Source organism: Buteo buteo, chromosome 24 (assembly GCF_964188355.1).
Source record: "Buteo buteo chromosome 24, bButBut1.hap1.1, whole genome shotgun sequence".
Classification (NCBI taxonomy): domain Eukaryota; kingdom Metazoa; phylum Chordata; class Aves; order Accipitriformes; family Accipitridae; genus Buteo; species Buteo buteo.
In genome coordinates, this window is record NC_134194.1 from 8,454,255 (window position 1) to 8,465,626 (window position 11,372).

Genomic DNA, 11,372 nt, shown 5'->3' on the forward strand with positions numbered 1-11,372 from the left:
TGTATTTTTATCAATTAATTTTTTTTCTGGAAGGAGAGTATTCCCAGAACTCCCCTCCTGACCTGGCGCTGTTTGTCCTCTTAGTGCAGTAAACATTCGCTGTTGTTTCATTTCAGATTTAAGACATTGACACTTTCTCTTGACTAATCCTAACTATTCCCTAGCAGGGAAAGAGTTTGTAATTCTTAGCTGCTGCTACTAATTGTTATTTATCATAGACAGCAGACTCAACAGGGAGAAATGCGATTCCTTCAAACTATTTACACACATGCAGAGGAGGAAGTGGAAATTGCCATTTCAAGAGAGGAGTACCACATGAATATCGTCCTGAGCTGATCTTTATTTGGACTTGAGCTTGCACTAGGTGGACTGTTCATCCAACAGCCAAAAGTAGGTGATAAGCCAGTGAATTTCACAGACTTCAGTGTTTCTTTTTAGCTGCTGTTCAATTCTGACATGGGTTATCTCTGAAATATTTATACCCACTAGGAACAAACAGCTCAGCATATTAGTCATAAGGATGTAAATGTAATTTACCTTCTGCTGCAAGTCTGTACCTAGCGCAGGTTGGCAGTAATCTAAAAGCTGCTTCTATCTGTTGGCTAGCCTGTGCCCTGCACTGGCTTCTTCACTAGAAACCCTCCGACGTTAGTGCAATCTTTGCTGAGGCATGCAAGAAGTCTGATTTCTTCTCAGCAGAAGGAGTTTTTGATCAGACAATTCATAAAATAGCCTCTCTTTGTTCACTCTCCACAGTTTTTGTAATAGTCGCTGTTTGTTTTGCTGTTTGAAAACAACATTAGAAGGAGAAAAACTGAGTTATCTTTCAGGATTGTGCAAACCCACACTGATAGTTCCTCTAACGTCAAATAGAAATTAGCACACCTCACCTAATCATTAATTCCCTGCACTCTGAACTATATTTCTAACCACCTGCCAGGGCACATGTGTGCCACCACCTAGTATGGCAGTGGTACACTTTAGAAGCATCTGTGGAGCAATGGAAGGGTTAGGAAAGTGGAAATGATGGCCTTGTTGTTACGGTTTAAACTTGTTCAGCAATAGTTGCATCTTTTCTACTATTTGTGGTGCTGTTACTAAGCTCTAAAGAAAACGTGCAACGGTTTCAACAGGGCACAATCCAGGACATGCAGCTCAAGCTGACTAATGTGAAAATGTTGAACTAAAGCCCTTTATTCCACCTTATGATGTAGACGGTCTGCACACACAGACTGTTTTTTTACTCTGGTCTTAACGGAAGCATATAGAGGGTGTGAGGAGTCTTCAAGAATCTGCTTTGGTGTGCTGGACCTGGAAGAAAGCTTGGTAACTTCCAAATAGAAGAACTATGGAACTTCTAAAAAGAGCAGGGTGCATTTTCCAGCTATTCTTCTTCTTTATTAGCCATGATCAAAATTAGCCATGATTGAAAAAACAAATTCTGATCTCCTTAAGCAAAATATGTTTCCAGCTCAATTTATCACAAGGTATTATTTCCTGCAATATATTTTTTGAGTAGCAAGGCATACATATTTTTGGTGTCCTAAGAAGATTCATCCTCCCTTTTTCCCTGCCTTCAACATACCTTCAAGCACTGGGTTTCTGAACAAGAAAAATGATATATTTATTTTACTCTGAACTCTTTAGGAAAAAAAATCTAACCTTTTATTTACAGAGTGCTGTAATCTAACCTGCTATATTTACCTGCTAACAACCTATTTTTTCTTGCATGAAATCCCAAACGCAGGTGAACATGGGAAAAAAGGTGATTACTTTCTGCCAATCTAGCATATTGCATAATATATAAATTACGCAATACGAGAGACTGCAGAGCTGAGGAGGCAAAATGGTAACTATCTATCATCTATGAAGATAAACTTTGAATCAAAGTGACATTCAATAATGGGATGTCATAAGGCACTGACAGCACCAAGGTCACTTGATAGAGAGCAGTACTTGGAAAACCCTCTTCTTTTCTAAAAGTTACATTTCTGCTGAGGTATGAACATTAAACCTGAGACGCTGAACTGTGTCTGAAGTGCACAAGATACCAAGATTTGTTTTTCCAGACACTTGTATCAAAATGATAGGCAAGTAGCTGAGATTCAGCGAGAGGAAAGACTCCCAAATGGTGGGCAGGTAACAATTCTGCAACGGTACCAGAACTGCAGTATAACAGATGCAACCCTGTCCAGCAGGCTGGCAGTCTAAAAGAAAGGAAATACCATCTAAGCTTAATTATTAGTAGACGAGCTCCCAAATAAATTCAGAGTTTGCTGCCAGCACCTGCCAGCTAAGCAAGTGTTGGCAGCTAAGCTACACAAGCAGTTACATTATGCTGCTTTACCGGATACTAGCTTCTGTTGCTAATGTAATTTAAATAGCCTTTCTGGAACAGGAGTCGTCAGCCTAAAAGTTTGCAGGCATAGTAGGTACTTGAACAATGACTTCTAAGCTTCGGCAGGAAGAGGCAGAACTTCCTCAAGTAATGAGCTTGCTACGCACTACAACATATGAGCAACATGTGCCAGGACAGCAGCAGTTTCCCGTCGTGGCCTGGAAAAACACACCGTCGTCCCGCTCCGCAACCCTGCGTGCCCACGGCTGGGCCACGCAGCAAAGGCCCGTGGGTCCGTGGGGAGACTCCCGCCTCGCAGCAGCCCAGGCCCGATGGAGGCCACAGCCTAAGGGTCTCTGCCGTGACCCAATCCTCTCCCTTTGCTGAGCCACGGGCGGCCACTAATTCTTTTGGGGACGTTCAGGCAGGGCCTGGCGCTGTCCTTGTCCCAGGGGACGTGGCCACGCCGGCGTGCTGCCAGCCCACCGAGGTTATGGCCGCCCGGCCTCGAGTCCCCCCTTCCCTCAGGGAGAGGAGGACACCTAACTCCCTTATGCCTCCCCCCGTCCGCGGACTTTGGACTCGCCCGCCTCTCCCAGAGCAGGGAGCGCGGGCGAGTCCACTAACCGTACCGGCGGGGGGGGGAGCGGGGAGGAGAAAGACGACCCGTCACAAGGCCACGGGCTCTGCGCAGGCGCACTCCGGGCAGAGCCCCGCGTGGCGTTCCCCCCGCCCCCTCCCTTTCCCCTCCCCTCCGCGGGAGCGAGCGCGCGGCCGCGGCACAGGCGCGCGCAGCAACCTACCCCACCCCCCCCCGCCGCAGCGCGCCCTTGCGGCTTTGCCATATCTCTCGCGAGAGCATAAGCGCCAACCCGGAAGTCCCGCCCCTCCCGGAGGCCGTATCGCGCTTGCGCAGTAGGCGAGCGGCCCGGCCCCGGCTTCCGGGCAGGTAGCGTGGGGGGGGGGGGGGGAAGAGCAGGGAAGGCGATGGGGAGCGCCGGAGCAGACGAGTCGCGGGGGGGACTGAGGGCTAGAGCGGCCGGGCGGTCCGGCTCCCCGAGCGCGAGCGGCGGGGCCCGGCCCGGCGGCGCGCGAGCAGGTGCGGGCGGGGCGGCCCCGGGCCCTCTGCGGGACCCCCCGGCTGAGGGGAAGGGGAAGAGGAAGGGGAAGGGGAAAAGGAAGGGGAAGGGGAAGGGGGGGGGTACTCCCGCTTCACCGACCGGGATGAGCCGCTTCCGGGCGGCGGGGCCTTTTGTCGGCGGGCGGAGGGAGGGGGACGCCCCCCGCGGCGGACCGGGCCGTGGCGGGTTGGGGTAAGTCCCGCCGGCGGCGGCGGGCAGGCCCAGGTAACGGCTGGAGACCCGGCTGCCGAGACGGGGGGGTCGTTTTGCTCGTGTTCTGTCAGGAAACGGTGAACGAGCGGCGGTTTATCCCGGGGGTAGCAGCGCTGGGACTGCCGTTAGCATAGGCTGAAATACCTCGCTTCGGTGTTTACCGAATTACGTCAGAGGAGCTCATCCCTATAAATGCAGTCTGTAAAGCGTGCCGTTGCCGTTCCTGAAAGCTGTCGCAATAGCTGAACGTTAAACGTGGGGGTTCCCTGCTTGTATGTCTTATGCCTAAAGTTTCAGAGCTTATGCCAGGAGGAGAGAGTGACTTTTTTCATAAGTAACTGGGCTGCTAATTGTGCTCATAACCTGAAGGGATGCTCTATGTTTTCGTCTCGTTCAGCGTGTTTACAGGAAGTGATAAAAGCAAGAAAAACTTGGTGTAAACTTTAAATGGGCTATTTGAATCTGCAAATGGAAGCGTGACTGACTCCAACAGAGCATTCATTCCTACATGTAGATCTTTCTTCATATAAAGCATTATTTATTTATCTGTTTAATGCAGCGCACTGATAAGATCACACAGCTTGCAATTCTACACCATCATCTGAATTCAACATCAGCTGTCTTCACTCTGGTCCCTGCAAGATGCCAGCAGCCCTTGCAGAGAACAGCCAGGTTATCTGTGAAGTATGGGCAAACAATCTGGAAGAAGAGATGAGGAAGATTCGAGAGATTGTTCTAAGTTACAGCTACATAGCAATGGTAAATATTTTATACTTGACTGAATTGCCTCAGTCAAGGGATTTTTTTGGGTAGGGGAATAAGTTGATTCTTGAGTGAGAAAGTATTTCCCCCTGTCCCTAGTCAAACTGAGCTAGAAGTTAAGCGGTGAAAAATCAGAAAGCAGTTCAGGAGAAGCCTTCCAGAATTTAATGCAAGTAGTGTTGAGTATGGAATAAATGAATGAAAGATGGGGAAGAGAGAGAGACCGCCTTAAAAACCTGAATTAATTTAATATTTAGCTATTCATAATGTATTTGTTTGTGCAACAGAAAAATGAAACAGGTCAGATGTACAACTGGGTTTAAATCTTTAGTCTTCCACCAGTGTATTTGTCCTTTGAATGTCTTTTCCATTTGGTTATGGAAGATGCTATGGTCCTGCAGGACAAAAGACCTGTAAGTGACAACTAGTCAGCTGGGCTGCCTCCTGTTTAACGAGGTCAGATGTTGATTCTTAGGGAAGAAAAATACTCTGGCTGTAGGTGTAGGTATGACAATGTGTTCAGAAAGCTTTGTTTAAGATGACCAGAATCTCCCCCAGGTGGGAGAAATCTCTTCCTGCTCTTAAAAGTCTGTATCTGTTTGGCAGGAGGCAGTTAGTTACATAAATAACTGGTTTTGGTTATGATACTGTAAGTTATGCCAACTTTGCTTAGGAATGCTAAACTTCAAGATATGAAAGGTCCTTAATAAAAGCGTGGCATAAAAACACATGCCCCTGCAGAGTGTGTAGTATTTCAGTGTAGAGCGCAGCTGTGTAAGTGAATGTGATTTTTTTTTTTTTTTTTTTCACATCAATGGGAAATGAGCTTTCTTGCTTCTGTTTGATCTCATTGGAAGTGTGCTTATGACCTGTTTTAGTGGCTATGCTGTAAGAGTGGACACAAAAAGATCCTGGGCAAGGGAGAAATTTTGTCAGATACACAGCACTGGATTCTTCATGAAAGTTTTTGCATATGCCTTAGTCAGGAGAAGTTACGTAACCTGACTGGAGAGTAAAAATAGTATGGAAGTTTGGGTTTCGGCAAAGATAGCACACAATCACTGGTCAAGTAAAATGTTCTTCACCTAATAGACAGTTGCTCTGTTGTTAAGGTCTGTTTTGATTGGCAGTAGTTTTCATTAATGTAGGCATTGGCTGTTCCTCAAAAACAGTGAAGGTTATCACTATCTGGACTATTGAATGAAGATGGTCAGAATGCTAAATATAACTTGTATTTAGAAGATGAAAGAACACTGAATAAATTAAAAAGTCCATTCTAATATATTTAGGGAAAATGAGAGAGTTAGTCCTTTGCAAGAGGGAGATGTTTAGATTATACAGTAGTGCATATTGGATGACTTTATAACATTTTTTGTTTGGAATGAAAAATTGCAAGAAGAGATACCTGTAATAAATGAACAAATGCAATAGTTAACAAATTGTGTAGTGTTCTTTAGTGTCTGACTTGTAGCAGTTTAAAAGCTGTATGAATATGGAAAAGGAGAAAAAAAAAGTGATTTTTACAGAAGAATTCATAGAATGCAGTGGTGACACCTGCAAGTGTGGAACTGAACAGACTCCTGATAGAGTGATAATAATGACTCCTAATAGAGTAAGTGGTGAAGTAAGATTTTCCCTTCTCTCCTAGGACACAGAGTTTCCTGGAGTTGTTGTAAGGCCAATTGGTGAATTCCGCAGTTCCATAGACTATCAGTATCAGCTCCTTCGGTGTAATGTTGACCTTCTGAAAATTATCCAGCTGGGCCTGACTTTCACAAATGAGAAAGGAGAATATCCTTCCGGCATCAACACCTGGCAGTTTAACTTTAAATTCAACCTTACGTGAGTCTTGAGCTAGGGAATAATGCCTATTCTCTTCTGCTGAAGTGATGCTTTCCTTTGGCAAATGCAGGTGTCCGTATGTTCATCATCTGAGCAATAAAAATTCATATTTCTAACATAGATTACGTGGGAACCTATTTTGGCGTGACAGGAGTTTGCAATATTTCTGGAAGTCAAAGCCATGCTAAAATCCTATCTTTAATACCCTTGATAAATAGCCTATGCCAAATAATTTTATGTGCCTTAAACTTTTTTTCCAGAACAACGCTATAGTCTGAGACTTTATACAGTTTATGTATATAAATATACATATATAAAAATCCATCTCTTTCTGGTAAAAATAAATGAATGTGCTGTTTTTAGCAAAAAGGAAAATACCTCTTTACAGATCCATGCTAAAATATAAAGTGGGATCTAAAAAAAAATTGATGTAATCATCAGACCTGTTCAGGAGAATGAAACTTGTTAAATGGAGTGTGGCAGTTGTTCTTGTCTCCTCCACGCTGCAATATCCTGGGCTACAATTGAAACAAGTTTCATTATCCCTTTCCCTGTTATTGTAAAGACAAGCTCAGCATAATTACCACTAGAGCTGCCTGGAAATAAAGAGAGGGTTTATCTGGCAAAACCCACATTTATAGGAAATGAATCAGTATTTTTATGGAACTGTGATTGGAAAACATTCGAAAAATTCATAGCTAGTATGTGCACATCATATAGTTCTTGAACCCAAAAGTTGCAATGTTTACTTCCATAAATTTGTGAGCCTCTAATTTCAGTACTTTTAAGAGTTAAGTGGTTTTCACAGTGTGATCACTTAATTTGACTCAGTTTTTGAATTTGGCATGAATTTTTCTCTGTGTGTTGTCATGTCCTTCCCTCTTCCCCACCCTCAAATGAAGCAAACTAGAAGTCAGGTTCCTGCTCAGCTCTCCACCAAACATATTGCTCATCACTGTCTGCCTTCCTTAGCCAAGTATTATGCAATTTTGTTTACTCCCAGAGATGGAGCAGGAGATGATGATAAGGTGGTATATGCTGTGAAGTGACAAAGAAAAATGTAGACAGGAATGATGCTCAGGGCTTTAGAGCTGCACGTCTTCCTGTTTGGGAGAACTCTTTTCTCTGTGCTGTCTTCTGTGGTGCTTCTGTTCACCTAGCAGAAGTGGCATTTTTCAAAACATCATTCAGTTCTATGGAGGTGGAGTCTTTGGAATTTGCACTAGCAACAGAATTATTAACTAGTTACGATCGTAGAATAGCTTATTATGGCTGTAGGAGGCTGCAGTAGTGGTATTAAAACTAATGCAATTTGAATTTTTAGAGACACAAATGTGGAACCCATAGATAGCCTACTGGTCACTCCAATTTTTTAAATACAGTGTGGGGAGAATTTTTCTAAAATGAGTCTTGACTTGGTAGCACCTTGAACACAAAGCTGCTTTTCTCCTTCAGGGAGGACATGTACTCTCAGGATTCCATAGACCTCCTTGCCAGCTCTGGGCTGCAGTTCCAGAAGCACGAAGAAGAAGGGATCGATACCCTGCATTTTGCCGAGTTACTTATGACATCTGGGGTTGTCCTTAGTGACAGTGTGAAATGGCTGTCCTTCCACAGGTAGGTCTGAGACGGTCACTGATGTGAAGTGAGAAATCTCTTTTTGACTGAAATACTGCTGCTTTTGTCCATGGAGATTGACACAGATTTTAAGGAGAAGAATTGGCAGCTCTGCAGTTCTTAAAATAAGCTTCAAGATAGGAAGGCCAAGTTTAACAAGTAAGGACGCTTGGCACTTCATTTTGTTCTAGTCTGAATTTTGTGTATGCGTTGCTTGCAAATCCTTTTGCTGTTACAGTCTTCCTCTATGGAAGAAGTTATTACCAAGTTGGAATGTGATTTCTACACTTAGTAACTTGTGTGCATTGTAAAGTAAAGTTTTTGTTTCTTCTCCCTTACAATGTTGGTGGTGTTCTCAACTTCCACCTTGTGTTTAGGCAGAGGGAGAAATCTGTGTAGTTAAGATGCCTTGTGGCATTTCAAGCAACTTTATTACAAAGGCTCAGGTCCTTGATACCTATCATAGCAAGTGAAAGGACTTCAGGGAGGAGGTGGTGGCAACAGACACTTACAGGGTTTCCTGCTTTTCTGTATTGCCCATAGCTACAGAAACTTGCAGTGTTGGGAAGGAGAGTATGTTCTTCCCAATGGCTTAGCTGTTCCGCAAGAGGTTAGTGGAAGCACCAAGGGAGCATTCAGAAATCCTACACCGACACAGATAATCAGGATGAATTCTGGCTCTGATCCAGAGGAATTTTATGAATGTCAGAAAATGTTAAGGTTTGAAAGCTACAGCATGTAAAACTCTTGTGAAAAATGAGGTATCGGTACTGACCGAGTATAGATGTTGTCTGCTTATCTGGCTTCTGTATGTTTTTGTTTTCAGTGGTTATGACTTTGGCTACATGGTGAAGCTGTTGACAGATTCCAGGTTACCAGAAGAGGAACATGAATTTTTCCATATCTTGAACCTTTTCTTCCCATCTATCTATGATGTAAAGTACTTAATGAAGAGCTGCAAAAACCTCAAGGTACTTGTACATCCCCAGTAAGCAAGTCATGGATGGGTATCAACACTGTACGTGTACAGTAAGCCAATTGACAGAACTGCTGCGTATATGAAGTCTTAAAATTGGAACGGGTATAAAAGCTAGTAGTCACACATAAGCACCTATGACTTAGTGTCTAATAGAGTCTGTCTGCCCAGTTTTAGATTTATCAATATGTATATTATATAGGGGACATTCCCGTAGCCTTCCTGTTTGTGTGTCTGTGATTTCAGAGGCTAATTATAATGCAGCATGCCTGTCCTCCCTATGCAAGGTGGAGTATTTCTTCCTACATGAGCTACTACATGACTCGATTAACTGGTAGACACTCAGTGTTCAAAGTAATTTATCTACTGAATCACAGCCTTGTTTGAGGAAAGGGAGGGAAAGGTCCAGCATTTGTAACCTATGAATGTACCTACAGTCATCTCACGTATCTGCAGCAGGGAAGCAAGTTACCTAAATTTGAGAAGAGTATGCATTCTTGAACAGTATTTACCACTGTGTTCACTCCCAGCTGGTGTGTGTGTACTGATGGAATCTGCATCAATTCATCATAGCCAGTGTTTGCCCTCACGTTTTGGAGAAGTGTGGCAATTTTGGTAAGAGATGGATCTTCCAAAATAAAATCTCCTGTGTTCTCATTGCAGGGTGGCCTTCAAGAAGTGGCAGATCAGCTGGATTTGCAGCGAATTGGACGACAACACCAGGCAGGATCGGACTCTCTTCTCACAGGAATGGCATTCTTCAGAATGAAAGAGGTACTGCAGTATTCTTTATGGTTCTTCTTTCTCCAGTTCCTATCCATAAATGTGAACATGCACAATGTGTTTTTTGTTTTGTTTTGGGGTTTTTTTGAGCCTTGTGGCCATCACACTTCAAACTGTCAATAATAGAAGTTGTTGACACTGGCACAGGTTTCTGTTTAATCCTCTTTCATGTGCTTATTTTAATTAGCACGCTGCATCTTGGAGGTGGCCGACTTCAAATGAGCTGTTTAATTAGCATTGGGTACTTTCTGATGTAGATGCACAATTAAACAATACCTGTTTCTCCCCCCCCCCCTTTTTTTTTTTTAATCTGCAGTTGTTTTTTGAGGATACAATTGATGATGCAAAGTATTGTGGGCGGCTGTATGGCCTTGGCACAGGAGTGGCTCAGAAACAAAATGAAGATGTGGACTCGGCCCAAGAGAAAATGAGCATTTTGGCTATTATCAACAACATGCAGCCCTGATAAGCGGTACCCCTCAGCAGAACATGGTTACCATATTGGCAGCTGCTGTCCTCAACCATTTTCCCTAATAGTGTTTCAAACAAAAGGCATCTACAGTATACAGCCTGCAGAAGGCCTGCAGTTTTGCTGAAGAGCTGCATCTTCATTTGAAACCCTAAAGAAGAGAGTTGACTGAATTCCTAATGCCAGCATTTGTGGTTTGCTATCTTTTTAATACCAAGGGCAAAAGACAGAATCTACTGTGTATACCTCTGGTTTTTTCCTCTTTATACTGTACAGAATCTGCAAGGAAGACTTAATGGTAGAATATTCAGTAGAGCTAAGGGTCTGGAAATCCAGTAAAAATGGACACAGACATGCACACAAATTTGCAAATTGTGCTTTATAAAGCTAATTTTAAAACTTCTGCATGTTGTGAGGGTGACTGCTTCACCTCATGTTTTGCTTATTTTATCTTTGTGTAGTCTGTGGAAATTGCTCCCTTTGATCACTGCAGAGGTTTGGGAATGGATAACATTAAAAATGATCCTTGCAGCTAAAAATATTCAGAGATTTGCTTTAACAACAGGGGGAATGGATATTACTGGAGCTGATTTGATCAGCTCTCCAGAGTTTCTAAGTCTGTATGGTACAGGTTTGACCTATACTGAGCCTCAGCTTAGTTCTTATGGGTATTAATAAACTGTTCTGGAAATACATTAAGAGGCGTAAAAGTTCACCTTTGACAGGGGATTGGACCAATACTCTGACTTCAGTTTTCTTCAACTTAACGTACAGACTTTATTCTTCTTGCAACACAAGTAGTTCAGCAGATGGATAAGTATTTGTTCTTCTTCTCCCCCATGCTTCTTCAGCCCCCGATTTTACTACATGTTTAACAACAGACAAAACAGCTCCATTTCTCTTCATTATAAATATCTGAAAAGTAGTTAGAGGATGGAAGAACAACTTGGGATTCTGACTTTTTAAAAAATGAGCTATTCTAAAGTATCTTTTTTTTCCCCAACAGCTCTGTAATGACATTTCTTCAAAAAAAGAAAAAAAACCCTTTTGGACATGGCAAACTTACTTAAAATTTTAAGACTTCTTTGTCTTTCATTTTAAACAAGCTTAAACAATCCATCATTAGGAGTTAAGGTTTAGAGCTGGTATTTAAAATGCTTGTAAATACTACTTGTTTTTAATTTTTGTAAAATAAATTTTTTTAAACCAGGCCTTGTTTTGGATTTTCCATCAAGCACTAAAATTCCCAGA

The 11,372-nt window shown here is 43.0% G+C and overlaps 1 protein-coding gene across 2 annotated transcripts; it reads left to right on the forward strand.

The window, feature by feature from the left end:
- Positions 1-3,220: 3,220 nt before the first annotated feature.
- On the forward strand, positions 3,221-11,177 carry CNOT8 (CCR4-NOT transcription complex subunit 8). Of its 2 annotated transcripts, none has more exons than XM_075057051.1 (7): positions 3,221-3,287; positions 4,232-4,431; positions 6,083-6,276; positions 7,732-7,893; positions 8,720-8,864; positions 9,533-9,643; positions 9,969-11,177. In XM_075057051.1, exons 2-7 carry the CDS (start codon positions 4,315-4,317, stop codon positions 10,116-10,118), a joined length of 879 nt encoding a protein of 292 aa, XP_074913152.1. In that variant the 5' UTR covers positions 3,221-3,287; positions 4,232-4,314; the 3' UTR covers positions 10,119-11,177. The 2 variants fall into 2 exon arrangements, with proteins under 2 accessions (XP_074913152.1, XP_074913153.1); XM_075057052.1 differs by lacking the exon at positions 3,221-3,287 and adding an exon at positions 3,303-3,437.
- The last annotated feature ends 195 nt before the right edge of the window (positions 11,178-11,372 follow it).